This window comes from Copadichromis virginalis, linkage group LG11 (assembly GCF_057382275.1).
Source record: "Copadichromis virginalis isolate Kocher_CV1m ecotype Utaka linkage group LG11, C_Virginalis_male_GT1.1, whole genome shotgun sequence".
Classification (NCBI taxonomy): Eukaryota; Metazoa; Chordata; class Actinopteri; order Cichliformes; family Cichlidae; genus Copadichromis; species Copadichromis virginalis.
The window spans coordinates 27214717-27240767 of NC_140628.1; the positions used below are offsets into that span (position 1 = coordinate 27214717).

The 26051-nt window shown below is 38.2% G+C and overlaps 1 protein-coding gene across 1 annotated transcript; it reads left to right on the forward strand.

Annotated features, from left to right (window-relative positions):
• On the forward strand, positions 1-17693 carry LOC146698889 (cell adhesion molecule CEACAM1-like). The gene is made up of 11 exons (XM_085472593.1): positions 1-46; positions 374-700; positions 1223-1501; positions 1683-1949; positions 10690-10774; positions 12840-13180; positions 13316-13573; positions 13970-14081; positions 14270-14316; positions 14405-14430; positions 14845-17693. The coding sequence occupies exons 1-11, from the start codon at positions 1-3 to the stop codon at positions 15070-15072; spliced, it is 2016 nt and encodes a 671-aa protein (XP_085328719.1). The 3' UTR covers positions 15073-17693.
• Positions 17694-26051: the final 8358 nt, after the last annotated feature.

The following is a 26051-nucleotide window of genomic DNA, read 5'->3' on the forward strand; positions in this document are numbered from 1 at the left end:
ATGGCTTTGTTACTACAGCTTCTTATTGTCTTAGTGGCATTTGCAGGTAAGTCTCAAAAATTATGATGTTCAGTAGAACTTATTGTCTCTTTACAAAAGGTTATATTTTCCTTTGGATGTTTGCCAAAGACTTAGAGCAGCAGCAATTCACTGAAAGCAACAGCTGGTTAACTGTTTTAATAACCACACGTTTACTGTGTGAGTTCCTGAAACTCGATCAGAAATATGTGCGGTATTATCTGGAAAAGCTCAACCTCTAATGAAAATAAGGTGAACTCCGCAGCTTTGCTGTATTTCATTGCATTTATTCCACAATTGTTTTATTTGTTTGACTGACATATGTTTTATGTACTTTTCTATTTGTCTCCTGCAGTTTTCACTGAAGGAGCTGGTGTGTTGCCTGATGGTCCACTGAATGCAGCTGTAGGAGAAAAGGTGATGTTCACTACAACACTGACTCCAACAGAAACACAGTTTCTAGTTGTGGACTGGAAGTTAAATCTCTCTAAGATTATAATCATCTCAACTAACTTAGCAAACAAGACTGGACCAGAGTATGAAGGCAGGATCACCTTCTTCCCATCTACTGGGTCTCTGGAGCTCAGGAGTCTCACTCTGAATGACACTGGAGAATACAGTGTTAGCATTACACAAGCTGATGGCACAAACCATTTTGGACGTACAACTTTGGAGATACACGGTGAGCAGATATTGAAATCCAACAGTGTAATTTTTTTCTGCAATATTTAAACAAGTTTACATTATATTAAACGTGCAAAAATACCTGGAATTATTAGTACATTTTTGTTATGTGTTGTTCTGCATTCTTGCAATAATTTGTGATATTATTCAGATTGTGATATTACAAACTTTACAAAGTGGCTGTAAGAAACTGAATGGCTTATTTAAATGTAGTATTGACCAGCATATTGTAAAGATTAGTCTGAGGACTCCATTTGTCTAATTTACTCTGTGCAGAATAGTCACTTAAAGGCAGCAGATATTTAAATTATGAGAATGAAAGTATTTCAAGGTTTTGACAGTACTTCTTTAAATGTTTTAATGATAATTTTATTATTGCTATTCTGTCTTTTTCGGTTGGTTTTTATAGTATATACTCCTTGTCTTGACATGGTTTAGCTGGAGTCAGATTTTAATCACTTTAATGCTTACTTTCTATTGTTGATGCCAAAAATAAAACTATTTTGTTTTTCTTTCACAGAGAAAGTCTCCAGTGTGTTGGTAACTTCCAGCAGCACAGACTTGGTTGAGTTCAGTGGTTCTGTCTCTCTGTCCTGCTCTGCCTCTGGATCCTCTCTCTCTTTCCTCTGGTTGAACGGCAGCTCTGAGGTTACAGCAAGTGACAGAGTTCAGCTCACTGATGGAGACTCTAATCTGACTATAATCAATGTGACCCGCTTTGACCAGGGACCATTCAGGTGTAATGTGTCCAATCCTGTCAGTTTTGGCACCAGTGATCCAGTAAACCTCTCCATCAGCTGTGAGTTACTAAAGAAAATGCTCAGTCTGAAAACGTCTGCATCAGAGTTTTTTTCTGGTGACATGATGTGGAGTAATGTAGCTGTGTTAAATAATTTTACAAGTACACAAGAAAAACTGAATGTAATATACTTATACATTTTTTATACAATAAAAATTTTCTCTGTTCCTTCTATATTTAGATGGTCCAGAAAATATAAATTTGATATTATTTCCATCACAAGAATACTTTGCTGTGGGGTCAGACATCAGCCTCACCTGCTCAGTTGGATCCAGACCTCCTGCCCAGTTCAAGTGGTTTCTGAATGGAGATCAGCTGCTTGATACTGGATCAGATCTCAGACTGATGAACATTCAGATGAACCAGAGTGGAAACTACAGCTGCCAGGCCTTTAACAGCAAAACTCTGAGATATCAAGCATCTCAGCCTTCAGCCATCACTGTACTGGGTAAGTCTGTTTTTAAATAATTTATTATTTAAAATTTTATGATTCAAATTCATATTTCTCAAATTTTCTATACTCAGATAATACTTTCATATATATATATATATATATATATATATATACATACATACATACATACATTTGTGGAGAAAATAAAATACAAAAATCCCGTTTTTAAACACGAATGGTCTCTCAGATACTTTTGACTTTGGACATTTTTCCTTACGCAGAAGAGAAATGAAGCTGATAGAGAAAGCTTAAACAGAATGAAGATTTTAAAATACAGGCAAAGAAGTACCCTTTAAAAGAAAGAGTAATGCTTGTTGTTTGTTGACCATGTGGCTGTTATGATAACAAGGTTGGTTAGAATCTTATATTGTGAACTATAATGAGAAGCCTAACATCACTGGATGTTTTCATAGATTCTCTTTGTTTGAGTTTGTAAAGTATGAAAGTCTCCTTTCAAGATGGAAGGAAGGGATTTTATTTAGGCTATTTTGTAGAAACGATAAAGTGATGCACAAATAAACTATTAAGCACTTCACCGTAAAACAAATTTGAACACATTTTCACTGTAGGACAAGTCCACATTAACTGTGATGATTTTACTATTTCATGTAAAGGTGGACGTTTGCCTATCAATTAACAAGTCAAGTAAGCTACTGACTTAAGAATTGGGGAAAGTGGCATTTTGTTGAGTTAACTTTGTGATTCAGGATTTTACAATTGTTGCTAAAACAGCAAAGCTAAAGTATCAACATGTTTATCGTAAATAATGACAGTTTGTTTGTTGTTTGAGTTGCCCTTCATAGCTCCCTGCTCATAATATGTTGACAGTTTGGGAATCATAAGTTGACCATATGGTGGCTAGTGGTCTTCAGTTTGAATAAATATTACCATAAAATGTAATAGAACCCTGTAACTGACTAGCGACCTGACCAGGGTTTACCCCCTTTAACCCTATGACAGCTAATATAGGCTACAGTCCCCCCTGTAACGCTGAACCAGATACCGTATTTTTCGGATTATAAGGCACACTTAAAATCCTTTAATTTTCTCAAAAATCGACAGTGCGCCTTGGGTATGAATTCTGGTTGTGCTGACTGACTTCGAACCGATTTTATGTGGTACATGGCTCTTAAAAATCTGTCAAAAAATGTTTTACTACAACTTTGGTAAGCTATGAAGCCGCACTGCTTGATAGATTGTCGGAGTTTTACAGCTACCATAGTCAGGAGCCTCCCCGAGAAATCTGGGTCCAAAACTCCATCCACTTCAGGTCCCAAAGTCAAACGAACACTGTGGCATCACTGAGAGTTTAAAACTGTCTAAATTCTTTCATCTTTAATAAAATGATCAGCGTTGCTGCTTTACCCGGTGTAACAATTAAGTTTAACATCCAGGCATCTATGAAAACAGAATTTATGAAATTTATGAGTTACAAGTTAGCAGGAAGTTAGCTCGCTAGTTTTCACCTAATCATGATGTACCATGTTCTGACTCAGGGATTTCTGAAAAATTAAAACGTACAGCTCTGCCATCGCTTCCAACATAAATGAAGACAGAAAACTAAACAACAGTGACTTTTGTAGGGTTACTGAAGTTGGACTAGCTGGTATATAAAGATGTGCTACGTGATCGCTAGCGACACAGCTATGTTAGCATAATATAAACACAGTGACGTTGGAGGATGAACGCTAACTTTTTTCCACTCGATAAATGTTAACGTGAGGGTTTCCGATGGTTAGGGACAAATGCAATCGCATGGCAGGATGCTGTAAATGGACCAAACTCCAGTCAGGAGAACAACGGAGATAATCCAGCAACAATATGAGGTTAGTCATTAATATACTGCAACAACATGAAAATAGTGCAGCTGTGAGATAATTCAACATTAATGAATCAATGGTACGGAAGTGGAGGAAGCAAGAAGAATGAGTTGAGTAAAGTTTGACTTATCTGACTGTTTTGTTTTGCTTAGTGCACCTTATAGTCCGGTGCGCCTTATGCATGAAAACAGACCCGTTCATCGTCAGTGTGCTTTATAATCCAGTGCGCCTTGTGGTCTGAAAAATACGGTAAGTGAAAGAGAATGGATGGATTGATAATTTGTTTTTGGCTTGTATGTGAATTTGGTTTTTAATTGTGTGAACCATAGATTCCATGGAATCTGATCTTTTCACAGGTCCCAAAGTAAATCAAAGATTTGATTTACTTTCATGGTATTACTGCTAGTCCTCTTCGTCCCATATGAGACATAGGGATGTCCATGGTCTGTCATCTTGCTATGCTGCACTGCGTGGAGGGCCATGGGTGCCAAAATGAATTAAATAAGTACACAATTAAATAATTAATTAAATTATTTATTAATTATTTAAAATCTGAGTTATTTAATTAATTAAATATATACATGATTAGTTAAACTTCCATTCATTTCATTTATAACATTTAATAAATTATTTATTTATGTATTTCGTATTTTAATTTAGTTTAGTTTATTTATTTATATAGCACTTTTAATTACAACAGTGGTGCTGACTAAAGTGCTGTGCAAACATACAAATTTTATAATAAAATAACACAATAAAATAACAATATCAATTAACATCAATGCCAAATAGCTAATAACAAATAAATAAGTAAATAACTCTCATGCAGTATTAAAAGACAGTGAGTAGTGTTTTAAGATAGGATTTAAAAAGATTGAGGGTAGGAGCCTGTCTGATTTGGAGAGGCAAATCATTCCATAATTTAGGCACCACGACCGCAAACGCATGATCACCTCTAAGAACCAGCGTCGATCTTGTGTGGCCAAGAGCAAAAGATCACCCGATTTAAGAGCTCTAGGGGGCATATAAGGCTGCAGTAGGTCTGACACATACCCTGGGGCCTGTCCATTCCGCACTTTATAAGTCACCAATAAGATTTTATAGTTGATTCTAAAACGTACAGGGAGCCACTGAAGCGAGGCAAGCACCGGGAAGATGTGTTCATTTCTCTTCATTCATGTCAAAAGACGAGCAGCAGCATTCTGGACCAGCTGGAGCCTTGCAAGAAAAAGTCTGACTTATGCCTACATATAAAGAAATACAGTAGTCCAGTTGGGATAGAATGAAAGCATGAATTGCCCGTTCTAGTTTTTTAAAAGACAAAAAAAATCTCACCTTGGATAAAAGCCTCGGTTTAAAGAAAGACTGCTGTACAAATAAACTAATCTGTTTCTAAAAGGTGAACTTATTGTCAAATATAACCCCCAAATGTTTAGCATGCAATTTGATAAAAGGTTTTAAACTGCGCAAATTAAAATGGTTCTGGAGGTTCTGGAATTGCAATTTGGTCCAAAAACAATCACCTCGGTTTTATTTTCATTGAAATTAAGGAAACTAGCAGCCATCCAGGCCTTAACTTCGCAGAGAAACTGAAATAAAGGTTCCAGCGAGGCAGAACTATTTCAGTGGCTAGTAAAAGACCGTTAAGAACTTTTAAAAGTGCAGTTTCGGTGTTATGAAAAGCTTTAAAACCAGACTGAAACCTCTCAAGAACATTGCGACCATATACAGGGAGTGCAGAATTATTAGGCAAATGAGTATTTTGTCCACATCATGCTCTTCATGCATGTTGTCTTACTCCAAGCTGTATAGGCTTGAAAGCCTACTACCAATTAAGCATATTAGGTGATGTGCATCTCTGTAATGAGAAGGGGTGTGGTCTAATGACATCAACACCCTATATCAGGTGTGCATAATTATTAGGCAACTTCCTTTCCTTTGGCAAAATGGGTCAAAAGAAGGACTTGACAGGCTCAGAAAAGTCAAAAATAGTGAGATATCTTGCAGAGGGATGCAGCAGTCTCAAAATTGCAAAGCTTCTGAAGCGTGATCATCGAACAATCAAGCGTTTCATTCAAAATAGTCAACAGGGTCGCAAGAAGCGTGTGGAAAAACCAAGGTGCAAAATAACTGCCCATGAACTGAGAAAAGTCAAGCGTGCAGCTGCCAAGATGCCACTTGCCACCAGTTTGGCCATATTTCAGAGCTGCAACATCACTGGAGTGCCCAAAAGCACAAGGTGTGCAATACTCAGAGACATGGCCAAGGTAAGAAAGGCTGAAAGACGACCACCACTGAACAAGACACACAAGCTGAAGCGTCAAGACTGGGCCAAGAAATATCTCAAGACTGATTTTTCTAAGGTTTTATGGACTGATGTAATGAGAGTGAGTCTTGATGGGCCAGATGGATGGGCCCGTGGCTGGATTGGTAAAGGGCAGAGAGCTCCAGTCCGACTCAGACGCCAGCAAGGTGGAGGTGGAGTACTGGTTTGGGCTGGTATCATCAAAGATGAGCTTGTGGGGCTTTTTCGGGTTGAGGATGGAGTCAAGCTCAACTCCCAGTCCTACTGCCAGTTCCTGGAAGACACCTTCTTCAAGCAGTGGTACAGGAAGAAGTCTGCATCCTTCAAGAAAAACAGGATTTTCATGCAGGACAATGCTCCATCACACGCGTCCAAGTACTCCACAACGTGGCTGGCAAGAAAGGGTATAAAAGAAGAAGAACTAATGACATGGCCTCCTTGTTCACCTGATCTGAACCCCATTGAGAACCTGTGGTCCATCATCAAATGTGAGATTTACAAGGAGGGAAAACAGTACACCTCTCTGAACAGTGTCTGGGAGGCTGTGGTTGCTGCTGCACGCAATGTTGATGGTGAACAGATCAAAACACTGACAGAATCCATGGATGGCAGGCTTTTGAGTGTCCTTGCAAAGAAAGGTGGCTATATTGGTCGCTGATTTGTTTTTGTTTTGTTTTTGAATGTCAGAAATGTATATTTGTGAATGTGGAGATGTTATATTGGTTTCACTGGTAAAAATAAATAATTGAAATGGGTATATATTGGTTTTTTGTTAAGTTGCCTAATAATTATGCACAGTAATAGTCACCTTCACACACAGATATCCCCCTAAAATAGCTAAAACTAAAAACAAACTAAAAACTACTTCCAAAAACATTCAGCTTTGATATTAATGAGTTTTTTGGGTTCATTGAGAACATGGTTGTTGTTCAATAATAAAATTATTCCTCAAAAATACAACTTGCCTAATAATTCTGCACCCCCTGTAGAAAAGATTGCATCTGAACAAACACAATCTTTTCTAAAATTTTTGACAGAAAGGGAAGCTTTGAGATATGTTGTGTTATTTTTGTGCCACTATTCTGAGTGCACGTAAAAAAAAATTTAGCGCACATAAAAAAAACCAAACAACTGCATTTTGAGGAGAATTTTATTTTGAGCGAAGAAAAGCTAAATTGAAGTGAACAAAATTCATTGCTGCATGCAAAAAATGTATTTTAGTGTTTCCTATTATCCATATACATACACAATAGCAGCCCCTGTCGCTGAGTTGTTGCATTTGCGTTTGCTCGCAATGTGTTGCTTGCGCTCTCAACATTTCTGTCTGTGTGCGTTCAACTCTTTCTGTACACCGTTATATTTGCTCCACAAAACCAACCATTCAAACTTGGATGCAAAAAAATCTGATTGGCTATTTTGGTTTCCAATCAGCTCGAAATTAAGAAATGTAATATCCCAGATTGCATTTCGTCCAAAACTCAAACGAGGCAGTAGCGGAGGAGCGCAGAGTGGCGGAGTTTGAAATATTACTCTTTCTGGATCACAAAATAGACTTTTAAGATATTTTCAGGCGAGAATGGGGCTGTGTAAACTTCAAATATCTGCTCGATTTATCAAGACATCACATGTTTGCAAAAGTGCTCTATCGTTTTCGGAGATGCCTGTTACCCACCAGCTGACCGCACAGCTGGACTGGCCATTGGGCATACCGGGCATTTACCCGGTGGGCCAATGGTGATTTTTCATTTTTATGTTTGTTTGTTTGTTTGTTTTTGTAACGGCATAAACAATGAAAGGTGGTGGATTAGCCAATTGGTCATGATCAACTTTGGGCTGGACCAATTACAATACATCTGTATTTAGGTGAAAAGGAACGCGATTTGTTTATCGCCCATTTTGCGGCAGAAAGAACATCAGCTGATACTAGAAAGTAATATTAAATAAATTCTAACAACAGCTTAGCAAGCTTAAACGTGCTGGTGTTGTTTAGCGCAACATCTGCGCTAAACAACAGTTCCATGATTGAAGTAGCAACAGGAGAGAGAGGGGGATAGAATGAGAGAAGAAAAGGCAGCTGAGCAACATAAAGACACAGAATAACTCCAGCTCCAGCCAAAGTAGGAGCCCCACCTATCCCCACAATCCTATCTTTTTCAAAATATTTATTCAACTGTATTCCAAACACCATTGTTATGGAAATTTAATCAGCAAATATACAGATACAGTGAGCAGTAGTTAACACCTTTAATCCCGGGAGAGAGATGTTCAGCAGGGCACTGACGGCCATCGCTAAAAAATGAACAGCACAGCCCTCTTCTTTAACTACAGGGCCCCAAAGGGAGAGAGAGTTTAACAACCCTTATCTCCTCTTGCAGTGTTACAGTGGGGTAAAAAAGTATTTAGTCAGCCACCGATTGTGCAAGTTCCCCCACCTAAAATGATGACAGAGGTCAGTAATTTGCACCAGAGGTACACTTCAACTGTGAGAGACAGAATGTGAAAAAAAAATCCATGAATCCACATGGTAGGATTTGTAAAGAATTTATTCGTAAATCAGGGTGGAAAATAAGTATTTGGTCAATAACAAAAATACAACTCAATACTTTGTAACATAACCTTTGTTGGCAATAACAGAGGTCAAACGTTTACTATAGGTCTTTACCAGGTTTGCACACACAGTAGCTGGTATTTTGGCCCATTCCTCCATGCAGATCTTCTCGAGAGCAGTGATGTTTTGGGGCTGTCGCAGAGCAACACGGACTTTCAACTCCCGCCACAGATTTTCTATGGGGTTGAGGTCTGGAGACTGGCTAGGCTACTCCAGGACTTTCAAATGCTTCTTACGGAGCCACTCCTTTGTTGCCCGGGCGGTGTGTTTTGGATCATTGTCATGTTGGAAGACCCAGCCTCGTTTCATCTTCAAAGTTCTCACTGATGGAAGAAGGTTTTGGCTCAAAATCTCACGATACATGGCCCCATTCATTCTGTCCTTAACACGGATCAGTCGTCCTGTCCCCTTGGCAGAAAAACAGCCCCATAGCATGATGTTTCCACCCCCATGCTTCACAGTAGGTATGGTGTTCTTGGGATGCAACTCAGTATTCTTCTTCCTCCAAACACGACGAGTTGAGTTTATACCAAAACGTTCTACTTTGGTTTCATCTGACCACATGACATTCTCCCAATCCTCTGCTGTATCATCCATGTGCTCTCTGGCAAACTTCAGACGGGCCTGGACATGCACTGGCTTCAGCAGCGGAACACGTCTGGCACTGCGGGATTTGATTCCCTGCCGTTGTAGTGTGTTACTGATGGTGACCTTTGTTACTTTGGTCCCAGCTCTCTGCAGGTCATTCACCAGGTCCCCCCGTGTGGTTCTGGGATCTTTGCTCACCGTTCTCATGATCATTTTGACCCCACGGGATGAGATCTTGCGTGGAGCCCCAGATCGAGGGAGATTATCAGTGGTCTTGTATGTCTTCCATTTTCTGATGATTGCTCCCACAGTTGATTTTTTTCACACCAAGCTGCTTGCCTATTGTAGATTCACTCTTCCCAGTCTGGTGCAGGTCTACAATACTTTTCCTGGTGTCCTTCGAGAGCTCTTTGGTCTTGACCATGGCGGCGTTTGGAGTCTGACTGTTTGAGGCTGTGGACAGGTGTCTTTTATACAGATGATGAGTTCAAACAGGTGCCATTCATACAGGTAACGAGTGGGGGACAGAAAAGCTTCTTACAGGAGATGTTACAGGTCTGTGAGAGCCAGAGATTTTCCTTGTTTGAGGTGACCAAATACTTATTTTCCACCCTGATTTACGAATAAATTCTTTACAAATCCTACCATGTGGATTCATGGATTTTTTTTTTCACATTCTGTCTCTCACAGTTGAAGTGTACCTCTGGTGCAAATTACTGACCTCTGTCATCATTTTAGGTGGGGGAACTTGCACAATCGGTGGCTGACTAAATACTTTTTTGCCCCACTGTAAGTAAAGAGTTCTCCCCTCTCTGAGAGATGTAAGAACTGGGTGTCTCTGCCCAACTGTGTGTGTGCAATGAAGTTGAAACTTTTGTGTCACTATTACCGTATTTTTTGGAGCATAAGGCGCACTAAGCGAAACAAAACAGTCAGGTCAAATTTTACTCAACTCATTCTTCTTGCTTCCTCCACTTCTGTACCATTGATTCATTAATGTTGAATTCTCTCGTAGCTGCTCTATTTCCATGTTGTTGCAGTATATTAATGACTGACCTCGTATTGTTAATTGGTTCTTCTCAGTTGTTCTCCTGACTGAAGTTTAATCCTCACGTTAACTTTTATTGAGAGGGAAAAAAGTTAGCATTCATTCTCCTGCTTCACTGTGTTTATGTTATGCTAACATAGCCACAAGGCCCACCACACTACCTGCCGGTGGCTGATGCCCTCAGCAGTTGACAAATAGGCTGTATTTTAACAAACTGACCAGATATGTGAATATTCTAGAACAACATTAAAAGTGTAGCTGGTGATAGACAAACAGGGTATTTTAAAACTTTACTTAGTTTAGAGCACCGCCACCATTGCCACGTGTGATTTGAAATGCATTCTTGGATATCTTGGCTGCCCCAGGTCCACACTACCACCAGTTCATAGAAATCAATTATCTGGGATTGACCTGTCTTGACTTACTGTGCATCGATACTGAATTTGATGGGTAATGAATTTGATGTAAGAAGGTAGACCATGCTCACCCCAACTAAGGAGTCGGCAACGAGTTAACCCCTTCCCGTAAAACAACACTGTGTTACAGAAATTGTTCTGTTTTCATATGTTGTCCTAAATAACATACTCTCTTATTTATTTCATATTTTGTAATGTGACCTCAGACTAAACTCTCAAATTAAAAATCATACAAACTTTATGTCACTTAAACACCTGTACATAGTTAAAACTTGCCATTCAGATCCCGATACTTTAGATGGGATCTTTTTCTCTAAAATCATTTATGTCATAATACCATAACACATGGGTAGGGATGGGTATCGAAAACCGGTTCTTGTTGAGAACCGGTTCCCACTGTTTCAATTCCTTGGAATCGTTTGCCACTTTTAAAAACGATTCCCTTATCGATTCCAGTCGCCCCGAATGACGTCATCACGTTGAGTGGCGTCTTTTACCCAGTAGGAAACACGGCGCCTGAGCGGCACAAACGCTCAAAAGTTTGGTTACACTTTATGAGAAAGGATGACAACAGGGCAACGTGCAATACTTGCAAAGTAGAGATTTCATCAAAGGGAGGAAACACTACGAACATGCAAAAGCATTTGCTCAAATAACACGCGATTGCTTTCAACGAATGTCGTGTTTTTGATCCGCTCCGGACTAGCGAAGCTAAACCCAGCAGCAGCGGTAGCGTTTCCACGTCCTCTCCCGTTAATACTGCAGGTAACTAATCAATTAGCATTGCATATTATGTTAGCGCGATCTGCCTTATTACAAAACCTGCTATTACTGTGCGTTGCATTTAGATAACCATGATGAGACAGACAGAGTCTGGCTCAGATGCTGGCAGTTCTCGCTGCAGTCTACCGGTAGCGTCTCCTTTCAGGCCAGGATAGACAAATGTCACCGAGCAGTGTCTAAGTTTGTGGTCAAAGGCTTGCACCCATTTGCCACAGCAGATGCCCCCGATTTCACTTTGGTAAGTGAATGTGTTTAATTGTAGGCAGGGACATTACTGGATATTCTTGTGTAATTGCTACAGAATAATTTATGTTAAACTTTGTTATTGCTACAGGAGAATATTTATTTTATTATTTTACATATACATTTTTTTTCCTGGGGACCCTGTGACACCCCATTCAAGAGCCGTAGGCTGGATCTCTTAAGATCTCACTGTTGGGTTTGTAAGGCCATGTTACTCCTAAATTTCTATCTTGTTCAAAGAGAAGATATAAAACACAGTTCTAAGCTAATCGACCTTAGTGTTCTCCTTTTTAAAAAAAAAAGAATCGATAAGAGAATCGATAAGGAATCGAATCGTTAAACAGAATCGAAAATGGAATCGGAATCGTTAAAATCTTATCAATACCCATCCCTACACATGGGTCCAAATTTGCATTTGCATTAACCTCCACATAGAAGTAGCACCACAAAAAGTTGTAAATAAACAAAAGTCAAAAATGAAAATCATCTTCTTGGAAATTTTTAGGTTATTGGTTGTATTCAAAAAATGTAGAAACGAAAAAATCAATTCAGCTTAAGTGTCTGCGTTATACTTGAGTCTTGAACTGGTAAACTGTTTCCACAAATTAATATCAGACACCTTTAAATATCATATCTTGACCTTAAAAGTCAATTGTGTGAAAATGTCATATATGTATATGCCTTACATTACTTTTAGTGTTGGCCATTAATCCTTTTGTTAGTCCAGAGAGAATTAACCCACATGTGAAGAGTTGAATTCAACTCTTAGGTTTTATTTGGTGTTTTTAATCTCATTATCTGCTGCGCAGATAGCTGCCCCTCCCTGAGCCTGGTTCTGCCGGAGGTTTCTTCCTGTTAAAAGGGAGTTTTTCCTTCCCACTGTCGCCAAAGTGCTTGCTCATATGATTGTTGGGTTTTTCTCTGGATGTACTGTACAATATAAAGCGCCTTGAGGCGACTTTTGTTGTGATTTGGTGCTATATAAATAAAATTGAATTGAATTATTTTATTTTTTTCAGCACTTTTTTTTAATCTCACCATCACTAAACTTAGTTTATGATTTTGGCCCTTAGTCACTTGTATATTTTTGTTTATATAAATATTATTTTTTCTTTTCAATCATTTATCTTTTGGCAAACAGAGAAAATATCAGACCCTTCTGTCAAACCATCACCAAACCTGCCAGTCGAGGGGATCTCTGTCAGCTTAACCTGTGAAGCTATTGGCTCAGCCTTTACAAGGAACTGGATGAAGAATAACTCTGAACTGACCCCGACTGACAACATGATCCTTTCTGACAATAACAGAGTGTTGACCTTTAACTCTGTGAATAGGAAAGACAATGGAGAATATTTTTGTAATATCAGCAACCCTGTCAACAGTGAAGGAGCTAAATACATCATGATTGTTAATTGTAAGTAATATGCTGTTCAGGCATACAGTTACAAAATATTGAAGAACAAATGACAGTACTGATATGTTTTCTTAGAAGCCATTTAATACCCATTTGATATTTTTATCATTTACTTTACAAATACCTGTTTTTCAGATGGACCAGAAAAAGTTCAGCTCAAAGGTCCAAATGAGATAAATTTCAAAAGCACCTTAAAACTGACCTGTTCTGCTGAATCCACACCATCTGCCAGATTTAGCTGGTTGCGTAATGGTGTAGAAATCCTCAGTAATTCTGCTGAGTACGTTAGAGAAGAGGTTGAACTTTCTGATAGTGGCAACTACACCTGTCAAGCATGGAATAATATAACTGAGAGAAACTCATCATCAGTGGTGCATGAATTGACTGTAACAGGTACCTGCATGTGTTGATTCTCTTGGATTTTCTAGTCAGCTGATAGACTTCTGGAGGTTTTTCCTTAAAGATCTTTTATACTTATAAATTGAAGATTAATTTCAAGCTCATGAGACAATTGTGTTTTAAATACAGGACTCCATTTAAAGATAGAAAGATGTTTGCCAAAGCCACATGGTGCCTTGATAGTTTTGCCATAACATTTAAACATTACAAAATATTCTCCATTCAATGATTTCTGCACCTCTTCTGTGTAATAAATTGTCCAATAAATTGACACTGAAACCTGTCCAATGACAAATCAAGCAAAGGAGGACGTTTTTACATGACTATGAGATGATGGAGAAAATCTATTCAAAACAATTGATATGGAAATATTTTTTCGTATTTATACAGTCCCAGAACCATCATCAGGATTATCTGCTGGTGCCATCGCTGGAATAGTAATCGCATGTTTTGTCCTCGTGGCTGCAGCTGCTGGTGGTGGATACTTCTTTTATAAGAAAAAGTATGTTGGATATTTTTCTCATTTGTGAATGTGTGCTATCTGTGTATTTCTAGCCATGACACTAGTGGTTATTTAACAAGTCTTTGTTGTTGTTTTCCAGGGGAACATTGCCTTGTATTACGTTATTACATTATTGTTTTTATGTGGACATTAAATGCAAACTAATGACTCATTATCCCTCTCAACAGAGGACCTCTGAAGAAATCTACAAATAGAGACACTTCCACTACAACAGGTTTGTGTGTTTGTGTGTGTGAGTGCACATCTGCATGTTTATATTTACTCCCTAAATTCAATTACAAATCTTCTTTTTATTTTTTAAGGAGGCAATGCAGCTTCCTCGAGTCAGGTAAATTTTTTTAGTCCTTTGCAATGATCATAGATTCATAATCTTTGAGTTTTATACATGCAAGATACTTTTATAACTGTTGATATGTATTAGTGGCTACATGGTTTGTGAAAAGGACAGTTTGGGCTGATATACAGAGCCTTCCTCCCCCATCTTTCTATCTCAGCTAACACTTACTTACCATAGTGCTCAAATTCAGACTTTGAACCTTGTCAGACTCTAACTTAAATGTCATGTAATGGATTGATATCAGTAATGTTTTTTGATAATATTAACCAAAATACTGTATATGTTTAATAAATACATTTCATTTATTGTGATGTAACTGAATAAATGTTTGAACCTAAAGTATATAAAACAAAAAGATAAGATACCCTGTATTTCACAGTTTTCTACTCTCTGTTTTTTCTGTAGGAATTAAACTATGCAGATGTCCGTTTTTCCCCAAAGAGAAATGACGAAAGAGTTCAGATGGGGTTACAGAATGAATCCTCAAATCATGCCCAGGTTCAGGCAAACAACAGGGCTCCTGCAGCATCCTCCCTCCCTACATATGACGCTCATGTGCACCGAGTGAGGAGGCCCGCCCCTCAGCCTGATCCTAATGCTTCAGAAACCTATGCTCAGGTTCGTGTACGCTGAGTGTACTGGATCTGATAGATTCATATCCAAGCAGGCCAGAAGCAGTCAAACGTGCATGTTGCTCTCACTCCATTTATTGCGGGCTAGCTTGGACTTGAACTCCTGAGTCAAAGCACTTTAAAAGTAGTCAATAATCAACCAGCTCTGAAATTTATTGCCATGGGAACAATGTTTCCTTATTACTTTGAGTAAACAGCATATCATAGCTTCCCGTCCTTATGTTCAGGATTTTCTTTGTACAGTGCAAAGTTTAGTTATCTGAGCAGTGATATTCTTTTTATTTGATTCAGATATTTATCTGTAACAGGTTTGTTGTAATATATTATCATGTGATTTCATACAAGATTCTTATATGTGGCTAAAAGTAGTAGTGAAGTAGTAGTTCCAGCAGCACTCCTGGATGCTACTTAATGATCAGTTTGACAATTCATTAATATGTCAATGTGTGTTACCTTAGTTAGACTTAAGATTACTTACATAGATTGAAATAAAATCCACTTTCTCATCCCTGCAAATGAAAGGTCAGGAGTGACAATAACCAAAAATATTTCTGTTTTAAAATAATTGAAAAAGAGTTTGAATGATTCCAGACTTTCAAACTTTTTCTGGTGCTATTGAGCAGGTTTAGGGAAACCATCCATTGCACACTAGACAACAGCCTGGATCACATTTCAGAATAATACTACGTCTTTGTTTAGTTACTCTGATAAATAATAATAAGTGCTTCAACATACTTCCATATCATTTATTATAAATGTCATGACTTTGGTACAAAATATAGGCACATTTTAAACACAATATTATCTTTATCAGGGGACTGTAGATATTTTCCTGGCACAAGTGAACGTGTGTGATGAGTATAGTTATTGATATGTATAATAAGAATGAGCTACTTCATCATTTGAATTCCTTCAAAGTGCCTAGATGACTTGTATCATCTTCAAAATCGTTCCCATGTTTCTCTTGTATAAAAAACAATAACAGATATAATAGATAACTCTGCCTAAATGCACAAAAACAGACAATCAACATTAGCTGTAACACAACAAGATTTAAATACATCATCTCTTTGATAAAAAACAAACAAACAAACAGCTTATTATTCTACAGTGGTCTTCCAAAAAACAAACAAACAAAAAAAACCTGAATGAATAAATAAAATCTAGAAGCAGGTCATACAAACTGCAATGTATATCTCATATTATTTCTAATGGGTAGCCAGTCTGTTCTCGTGTAATTATTCTTGCACTATTTCCCACTTGAGTCAAAAGTGTTAAGTGCAAATAAAGTACAAAAATAAAAAAAACTGTACTGTAACTGTTTGGAAACATGCTTTCACTTGCTTTTTTTTGCTGCTTAGCTGGAGTTATTTTTTTAATAGAGAAGAAATGTATTATCTTAAAAGCTGCATATTAAGAGATTTGCTAAATTATTAAAAAATGAAAATGTAATGTATAATGTGCTATGTGGGAATTACAGGGATTTTTTTTTCTGTCCTTTTGTTCCTGTTTTCCATTCTTTTCTGTCCGTGTATTTCCATTTGTGTCTGAAGTGTTCCTGCCATTTAATTCTGAAAAACCCAGGAAGTAATTTTCTACACAAAATTGTCTACTAGTTGTTCCTCGCTAATTGCTTCCTCTGCCAATATATATATCTCAAAAGTGCAAACATAAACAGTGCTTAATGATACTATAGCGTGTAATGTGACAGTAAAGGCATTAGATGCAGTAGAATTGCACTGACACATTTTAAAGTGTCTTTTTAATAAAGCAGAATATCCCACTTGAGAGTAATATATGATTAGAGAGTTTTACTACAGATTTAAAGTTCTTTCCTGTTTTTTAATGTTGAATGAATTGAAAACAACAGTCCACAACTAGACTTCAGGTTTAGGAATTGTAAATGAAGTGACGAAATCATATAACAGAACATATTTTACTTTGTGCTGTGGCTGCTGTGGAAATATATAATAATTTTTTCCTAATAGTGTGTTTCATATACTAAACTGAGTCATTTGCAAGTAGGCACTGGATCCTAGCAGGTGTTGATAAGGATTTTGTTTGAAATCATGCAAGCAATAAACGTGTGACGGAGATGACATTTGTCCTTTTCTTTAGTTAACAAATAAGAGTAGTTTGCCTTAACTCTGGCCTTAAACTCATTCATTTTTTAACTCTGGACCAACAGAGTTTTTCACCTTTTCTATTCAATTCAGTTAAAATCAAATGTATTAATTCTGACTGTATGTGCAATCTGTCATTGTTGGTCCTCTGTGTGAAATAATAACTTAAGTTTAGAGGACATGAAATCATGAGAGAAGACCCCCCTCCTATCTTGAGTGTTTGTCTAGTGGTTAACTGAGTTAGCCCTCCCCCCATTAGTTACCCATTACTGAAGATCAAGCTACATTTGCATTTTCCCTGTAAGTGTTTTACATCCATTGAAAGCTTATGTCTTTTTTTTTTCTGCCCCATGCTGAAATTAAAGTGTAATAAATGTGTGACCAGTTTGCACCTGTTCACTAAGCAGTGCAATGATGATAGCTGCAGGTTATTTTTTTATGTATCTGTAATAATATATTTGCTTCTTCAACTGAATAAAATACTTTTTCAATTACTGAAGTTTACAGAGCATGTTCTGCTTTAGTGACCCTTTTGCTTCTTTCTTAAAATTCATGCATAAGTCACATGTGTCTCTTTGTTTGTTTTTGTTTTTCCAGAGATGAAATGACACAGTAGTTGTGGATATCTGTTGTTTAAAATTTCACAAGAAAGGAACTGTAACTGAAAAAATAAAGAAGTTCAGAACAGGAACATGAATATCTTCTTGTTCGCAAGACCCAAAGAGGGCTGCAAATGAAGAGCCAAGTTAAAAGCGTGACTATACTGTTTCTCTGATGTTTGTGTACTTAGTTAAAAGTTATAAAACAAAAGACAGAGAATATATTAGAAGTGTAACTGAAGGAGGAAGTAGTTGTAGCCTAATTATACAAAATTACAGTTCCAGGAATGACACTTTGTTTTTCCTGCAGCAATAAATTCAAAGGTCATTCTGTGTAAAATACGTTGCCTTGCCAACTAATGTCATTACAGCAATAAAATCAAATAACAGTGCAGTAAAAGTACCTGTTAATGAACACATGATGTTGGTTACATATTACACATGTACACATGTGTTTTTACTTAAATTTGAAAGTTGAATTATACCACAAACTGACAGATTACTGAGTATTTCATGGTTAGCCCTTTGTGTTTTCTGAAAAGTGCTACCTATTTGAACACATATGATATTTAACAACTTATCTTAGTGTCTGACAGCTGGGAAAACTTCTCTACTAGCAACAGAGAACTTTTACTTTTAATTAGATGAGTTTCCTAGTTTGTAGTTTATTTTTTTTGTAATTAGACTTAAAATTTAAAGTCATGGAGGGAAATGATACCTCACACATACGGACACACACAGTGAGGTTCAGAGAAGAAAAAATTGAGCAAGATTTGCAAAAAGAGGATATACAATGTGGAGTTGCTTCATTACCGTATAATCACCAGTGTCGGGCTTACTGATAACTCTTTATAGCCAGAAATTCAGGTCATTTTCTGGTCATACATTTTATGAAGACCTTATTTAGAACTAGAGGGAACCAAAAGTAATAAAAGACTCATGTGAGACAGTGCCATCTGGTGTTTTGAGGAATGTGAATAGCAATTGTGCGCTTTTTGCTGGTTCATACTATCCTTTTAATAATATTGGCAAATCCATACATTCATAGAACAACAATGAGCACAGCATCATCTCAAAACTAACTGTAACTAACTCAATGAAATATGCACATTTGCTCTATCTCATCATCAAGGACATTAGGTAGAAAAATAAAAACATTTGGGAAATGTGGGTGTGACTGTAATGTGCACTGTGTTAAAAACTTTATATGAGAACATTAATAACTGATAAACACATTAATGTGCTGCTATCATTGTGGAAATATTTAACACATTCAGCTCATATTAAACAAATAAATAATAAATAAACATTAATAACAAATAAGCTGACAGGAGGATTAAAATGCAACATAAATAATAACGCTGCACGCAAGAAGACGGAATGCGCTGTAAATTTTATCTGTTAATTAATAACCCGGCCAAAAGAAAGAATATAGATACTTCCCTGTTTCTATTAATTATTTAAAAACCACAGGTATTTATTTACTTATTTTTCCTGCAATTTTATACTTCATATATTTTTGCACGATCAAGTAAAGTAACAAGTTTGTGGACAGTTAAAAATCATATTAGACGTAATGGTTTAGTTTTACAATTTAAGTCAAATCAGTGTCATTAGGTGCTGATAGTGTCTCAGTAGAGCCAAAATGGTAAGGCTATAATAAAACAAGCTTTAACAAAATAGCCTGTTGTTTTCATTTTGTATGTTAAATGAACTTCTCAGTTTATATCACAGAGGTTACAGTATCAGAATCCAAGTCAGGACCCCTCAAACCCTCCCAAGAGGAGGACATTCAGTGCTGCATTTGTGGTGGCCATTGTGCTCAACTTAACTTTGTCTAAGTAAATTAGCTTATATGCCACAAACGTTTGTTTAACTAAATATGGTTTCTACTGTAAATAATTTACTAACAGGACCAAGAACTGAAGGAGCCAATGAGCATGGACAATCCAGCAGCAGCACATGAGGAAGTATCAGTGGAATATGGAAGGTAACATTAACTGAATGACTTTGGCCACAAACTTTTGACCAATTTAATAATGAGTGAATGTGTTTTGTCAGTGAAGTCTTCTGGTGCTTCCTCCACATGAGGTGAAAATAAACAGAGTGAGTGATAATGGTACAGATGAACACTGTGCTCATGTCTCTTGTTTTTCCTACAGACGCTTTATAACACAGAGAACCGTGGCAGCAAGTGTCGCTTTTGCTGTGGCTGCTGCACCCCTGTATCTGCAGAATTTGCTGCAAATTCTGAGGCTTCCTCCTCCAACAACCAATAAATATTAACTTGTTAAGCTTTTTCTTATTATCAACATACTGTATTTATGGAACAAAGTCTAAGACCGTATATCTGGATCTGGTGACAAATTCATGGTACTGCTTAGCATTGCAATGTTATAATAAGTAGTGATAATATTGAAGGAACAGAGGATACTCTGTTTATTTAAAAATAAATACTTGTGGATTCTAAAGTTTAAAACTTTATTTCTTTGCCTGCATCGATGTTGTTGTCATTTCAATTCAGTTTTATTTATAGCTCACCAATACACAATAACAGCTGCCTCGAGGCACTTTATATTGTAAGGTAAAGATCCTATAACAATACATAGATAACCTCCAGAATCACACGACTCCTTTGAGTAAGCACTTGGTGACAGTGGGAATCAAAAACTCCAGCAGAACCAGCCTCAAGACCACTACTATGTCATAGTAAGACATATTAGTGGTGGACAAGCCGAGGAAGACGGCCATACTGATATATGTAGCGATACCGAATGACGATCATAACATCAGGAAGAAGGAAGACGAAAAGCTGGAGAAGTACCAAGGGCTCAATGAAGAGCTTAAAAAGATGTGGAGGGTGAAGGTAACAGAGTGGTAATCAGAGCACTGGGTGCAGTTACCCCCAAATTAGGCGAGTGGCCCCAGCAGATCCCAGGAACAACATCCGAGATCTCTGTCGAGAAGAGTGCATCTACCAAGGTGATGCTCTGTCCCCACTGCTGTTATGCATAGGCCTGAACCCCCTCAGTGAGATCATTAACAAGACTGGCTACGGATACCGACTACGGAACGGAGCAGTTGTCAGCCACCTCCTGTACATGGATGACATCAAGCTATATGCCAAGAGTGAACGAGACATCGATTCACTGATCCACACTACCAGGCTATACAGCAATGACATTGGAATGTCGTTCGGACTGGAGAAGTGTAGTCGGATGGTAACAAAGAGAGGGAAGGTAGTCAGAACTGAGGGGATTGAACTACCAGAAGGCAACATTGCAGACATAGAGGACAGTTACAAGTACCTGGGGATCCCGCAGGCGAATGGGAACCATGAAGAGGCCGCTAGAAAAGCTGCAACCACCAAGTACCTGCAGAGGGTCAGGCAAGTCCTGAGGAGTCAGCTGAATGGTAAGAACAAGATCTGGGCCATCAACACGTACGCCCTGCCCGTGATCAGGTACCCTGCTGGGGTAATAGGCTGGCCAAAGGAGGAGATAGAAGCCACTGACATAAAGACAAGAAAGCTCCTTACCATGCATGGAGGGTTTCACCCCAAGTCCAGCACCCTGAGGCTGTACGCTAAGCAGAAGGAAGGGGGCCGGGGACTGGTGAGTGTCAGCACCACAGTCCAGGATGAGACAAGGAACATCCAAGAATACATTGGGAAGATGGCCCCAACTGACCGAGTGCTCAGTGAATACCTCAGGCAGCAGAAACCCAAGAAAGAGGAGGGAGACGAGGAACCATCATGGAAGGACAGGCCCCTGCACGGTATGTACCACCGGCAGATAGAGGAGGTGGCTGATATCCAGAAATCCTACCAGTGGCTGGACAAAGCTGGACTGAAAGACAGCACAGAGGCACTAATCATGGCAGCACAAGAACAAGCTCTGAGCACAAGATCCATAGAGGCTGGGGTCTATCACACCAGGCAAGACCCCAGTTGCAGGCTGTGTAAAGATGCCCCAGAGACAATCCAGCACATAACAGCAGGGTGCAAGATGCTAGCAGGCAAGGCATACATGGAACGCCATAACCAAGTGGCCGGCATAGTGTACAGGAACATCTGTGCCGAGTATAACCTGGAAGTCCCGAGGTCAAAATGGGAGATGCCCCCAAGGGTGGTGGAGAATGACCGAGCTAAGATCCTGTGGGACTTCCAGATACAGACGGACAAAATGGTGGTGGCTAACCAACCGGACATAGTGGTGGTAGACAAACAGAAGAAGACGGCCGTAGTGATCGATGTAGCGGTTCCGAATGACAGCAATATCAGGAAGAAGGAACACGAGAAGCTGGAGAAATACCAAGGGCTCAGAGAAGAGCTCGAGAGGATGTGGAGGGTGAAGGTAACGGTGGTCCCCGTGGTAATCGGAGCACTAGGTGTGGTGACTCCCAAGCTAGGCGAGTGGCTCCAGCAGATCCCGGGAATAACATCGGAGATCTCTGTCCAGAAGAGCGCAGTCCTGGGAACAGCTAAGATACTGCGCAGGACCCTCAAGCTCCCAGGCCTCTGGTAGAGGACCCGAGCTTGAAGGATAAAACCGCCCGCATGGGCGTGCTGGGTGTTTTATATATATATATAATAGTTCACTTGAAATAATTGAACGTGATGAATTGCAATAGAGAAATTAGTTTATCATGTGAGCTCAGTTAATTAGTAAAATTTCAATTTTCTTTGAGAGTGTTTGTACAAACACATTTTCACCACAGGAGGGACACCTGTTCCAGGTTTTCAGGGGAAAACTGTGGCCTGCAGTAGGCTTGTAAATATTCACTTATGATAGGGAGTGTCAGGTTAGGGGTCAGTCTGACCTTTGAAAATTCATCTTCTGTGCACCTCATGAAACTTTTTTTTAACTTTTTATCTATTAAAGTTTTCATCATTTTCATCATCACTTTATCCTGTTGTTGGCCAACAGACCTTCAGTCTGGAGCACATACTGTGTCACTTCAACCCACAGTTATTTATTGTCTTTTGAAAATTTTTATTTTAAATACTTTAAATTTATCTGCCTCAAAGGTGAAGACGAAGACTGATGCTTTGATGATTTTTATTAAAAGAAGCTGGTGTGTTGTGATGGTCCTCTGAATCCAGGAGTAGGAGACACAGTGACACCATTTGTGTGTGTGACCTGAAGATTATAGATACTGTAAACATAATTAAATAAGACCATCAAGGCAGGATCACCCTTTTAACATCTGTTGGCTCTCTGGAGCTAAGTCTCTTAATAACACTGGAGAACAAACTGTTTGCATTTTACCTGCTCGTAAACAAGATAAGACAATTAAGTGCTTTGCCACTTTCTAAGATCATCAGCAAATCAGTTGATTGTTTACTGCAGCCTTTACATTACTTTCTGCATTTTTTTTATAGTTAAGCATTTTGCCAAAGTGCTTATAAATTTTCAGTAGCCTATTTTTTAAGAATATTGGTAATTGGTAATATTAAGCACATGCTTGAGTTGAGCTTAGCCATGATGTCAACAAGTACACAATGGTGTCTGCTGCATCCTCCTGTCCTCCGAAAGCTGTAATCTAGTTACTTTGCAAACTGTGAACTAACAATTTTGCAAGAACAACCTTGTTGTGGTTGTGTATGGGATTCAATGAGTCCTCTTTTTATCAAGACTATTCAAACAGCAGATTTAAAGCAAATCAACACAGCTGTTATTCACTGTGAGAATAACACCCCCGTTACCTTACAAGCAATACATTGTAATACAAATGTTATGGTGATGACTGACAGGCATCATGGGAAGTTTGTTAGACTTGCTACTGTAACAAAAAAAAGGTGACCTATTTGATTAAAAGTGTAATGTTTTGTTAAATGTTGCTTCGAAAGTATCGTTGTAAAAGATTGTGCTCTCAGCTTGAGATTTTTTTAATGCAAGTTTCTATAAAATATAGATGAAAATGAATGAATAGGCTTCTTTCAGTGCTTGTTGGACCGGTGTACAACGGGCCTTCAATTGACTTCAATAGATCTGTCCAAAACTTTGTCGGTCCACTGAGCAAATGCCCGCCATGCCAGATGTCCAGCCCTGGAACAGAATGATCCCTGCTGGACACATGACTTTCGAAATGCACTACACTGTTATATATTATTTACTCCAGGTGTAATGTAGTGACCACTAAGCTTTTGGACACAATGATCCCCAACTTCAATTCAGGTCTGCAACTTTTATTTTCTGCTGTATTGTTTTGCCAGCTTAAAATAAGATAGTCGGTGGTAACTGATAAGGATGTGTTGAAATTTCATTTGAATGGTAAGAGAAGTGAACTTTAATTTTGTATATTTCTTATATTTTCTCCAATATTAGTAAACAGACCCTTTTCATTTTAAATAGTCTGTCTGTTTAAGAGCATTTGCTTGGTGTAGTTTGGTTACAGGTTTGTCATTAACCCTAATTTATTCTCAATTTGTGTTGATTGTCTGGGGGTACTTTGGTGGAAATAGTGGAAATTTTCACTATTATCTGTTATTTGCTTGTAGTGCTATTCCTCAGTGAAATATGATACTGACTTTACATGTCTGTTTTTCCAGACATGTGGAGGACCCACCCTCTCCAACGTTCAATTTGAGGTGATTCAAGTTCAAGATTCAGCTTGGCACTATGTTCATATTTTTGGTTTGTTTATTTATTTATTTTTTTATGATGTGTTCTACAATATGTGTCAATTTATTCACTTCTGCAGTAAAATATTTTATACAAGAATTAATTTCATATATGAGAGACCTTAGAGAATGTGAAATAAACCCCAAACAGTTGTACTTTTTTTCTACCACCGAAGTGGTATCTCCTGGACAAAAACATTTTTATAGGGTCATCCCTATATAGCCTATTTCTCCCTTCTTGACACTGTTTGTTTGTCTTTAATTTTTTGAGAATAAAATGACACAAGTAAATGCACTGAGGAATAAAGGAGATCAGAGCAGGAGTTCGAATATGTCTTTGTTAGTTTCTTAGAAATGCAGCAGTCACACAGAATATCTTATTTGTGGGAAGAGCAGAGGGAACAAAAGTACATAGGGCTGTCAACGTTAACAAGTTAACACTGCACGCTCTCATCAAGATTAAAGCGATTAAATAATTTAACGCAATTAACCCATCTGGAGTGCAGAATGGACAAACTTTGGACAAACTGCACAAAATGCGTTGACAGAGACATTTCAGATATTTTGAGTCATTCTGCGATCCAGATGGGTTAATTGCGTAAAAACTTTTAATCGCGTTATATGTGATTCCTGACCATGATTCTGGTCATGATCAGGTGCTTCCTGAACATGCATGGAAGGTTGTCCCAGCAAATAAAAACGCTGGGTCAAATGACCCAGAACCTTGATGGGTATGTGTCCGTTTCTTTACACGGTAAATGTATAAAAAGAAGTGTATCAAAAGTTCTGCTGCTCAATGGCCAAACTATCCTGTATTTATAAAACAATACAGTTTTTGTTAATTCAAGGACTTTGTTTTTAACTTTGGACCTACTATAATAAAAATACTTTCCACAGGAAATAGTGGACAAACAAGATCTTTTCTGTCTTTTAATTGTTTATATATTATGTCACTACTTTGGTGCAGTATGAATGGCAATCCAGGGAAGTCTTTATCAATAGAAAAAGCTGCAAAACTTGCATGTCTGAAAACACAGCTAAAAGTTCAAACTCTTTGCACTCCTTCACATTTTCCAGAGCTTTCCAGTGGACCAGATTGGTCACTATCTTTATGTGGGAAATTTGCAATACACCTTGTAGGTAGAGCTTTAGTTTAGGGCTCTTGATCACCTTCTGAACAACTCAATAAACAAATGTCTGTGTTACTGTTGATTGTCATCTGTGCGACTTTTACAGGTAAAAATCTTAAAATTAAGCTGTTCGTTCAAAACTTTGTGTCATAATCGTTGTGAAATTCACTTCACATGACTGTTTCTTTGTTGGCCAACGGGAGTCATTAATAAAAGTAAAAAGCCACAGAAATCACAGTTGGTTAACAGTTATTATGATCACCAATCATTTAGTCAGTGCTGTTTGCCAAAAACAGACATTAAGTCTTGAGTACAGACTTCATGTGATTTTCCTACCACTAAGGCAGACAGTATGAGGTCATCTTCATGTCAGAGTTATTTTGACTACCACATGTTCATGACCCCCTCCTCCAGGTTTTATAGGGGGAAATGATGCGGTCTCACCAGATGAACCAACTATGGCAGGACATACAAGTGTGAACATAAACGGTGAGCAGGTGTTG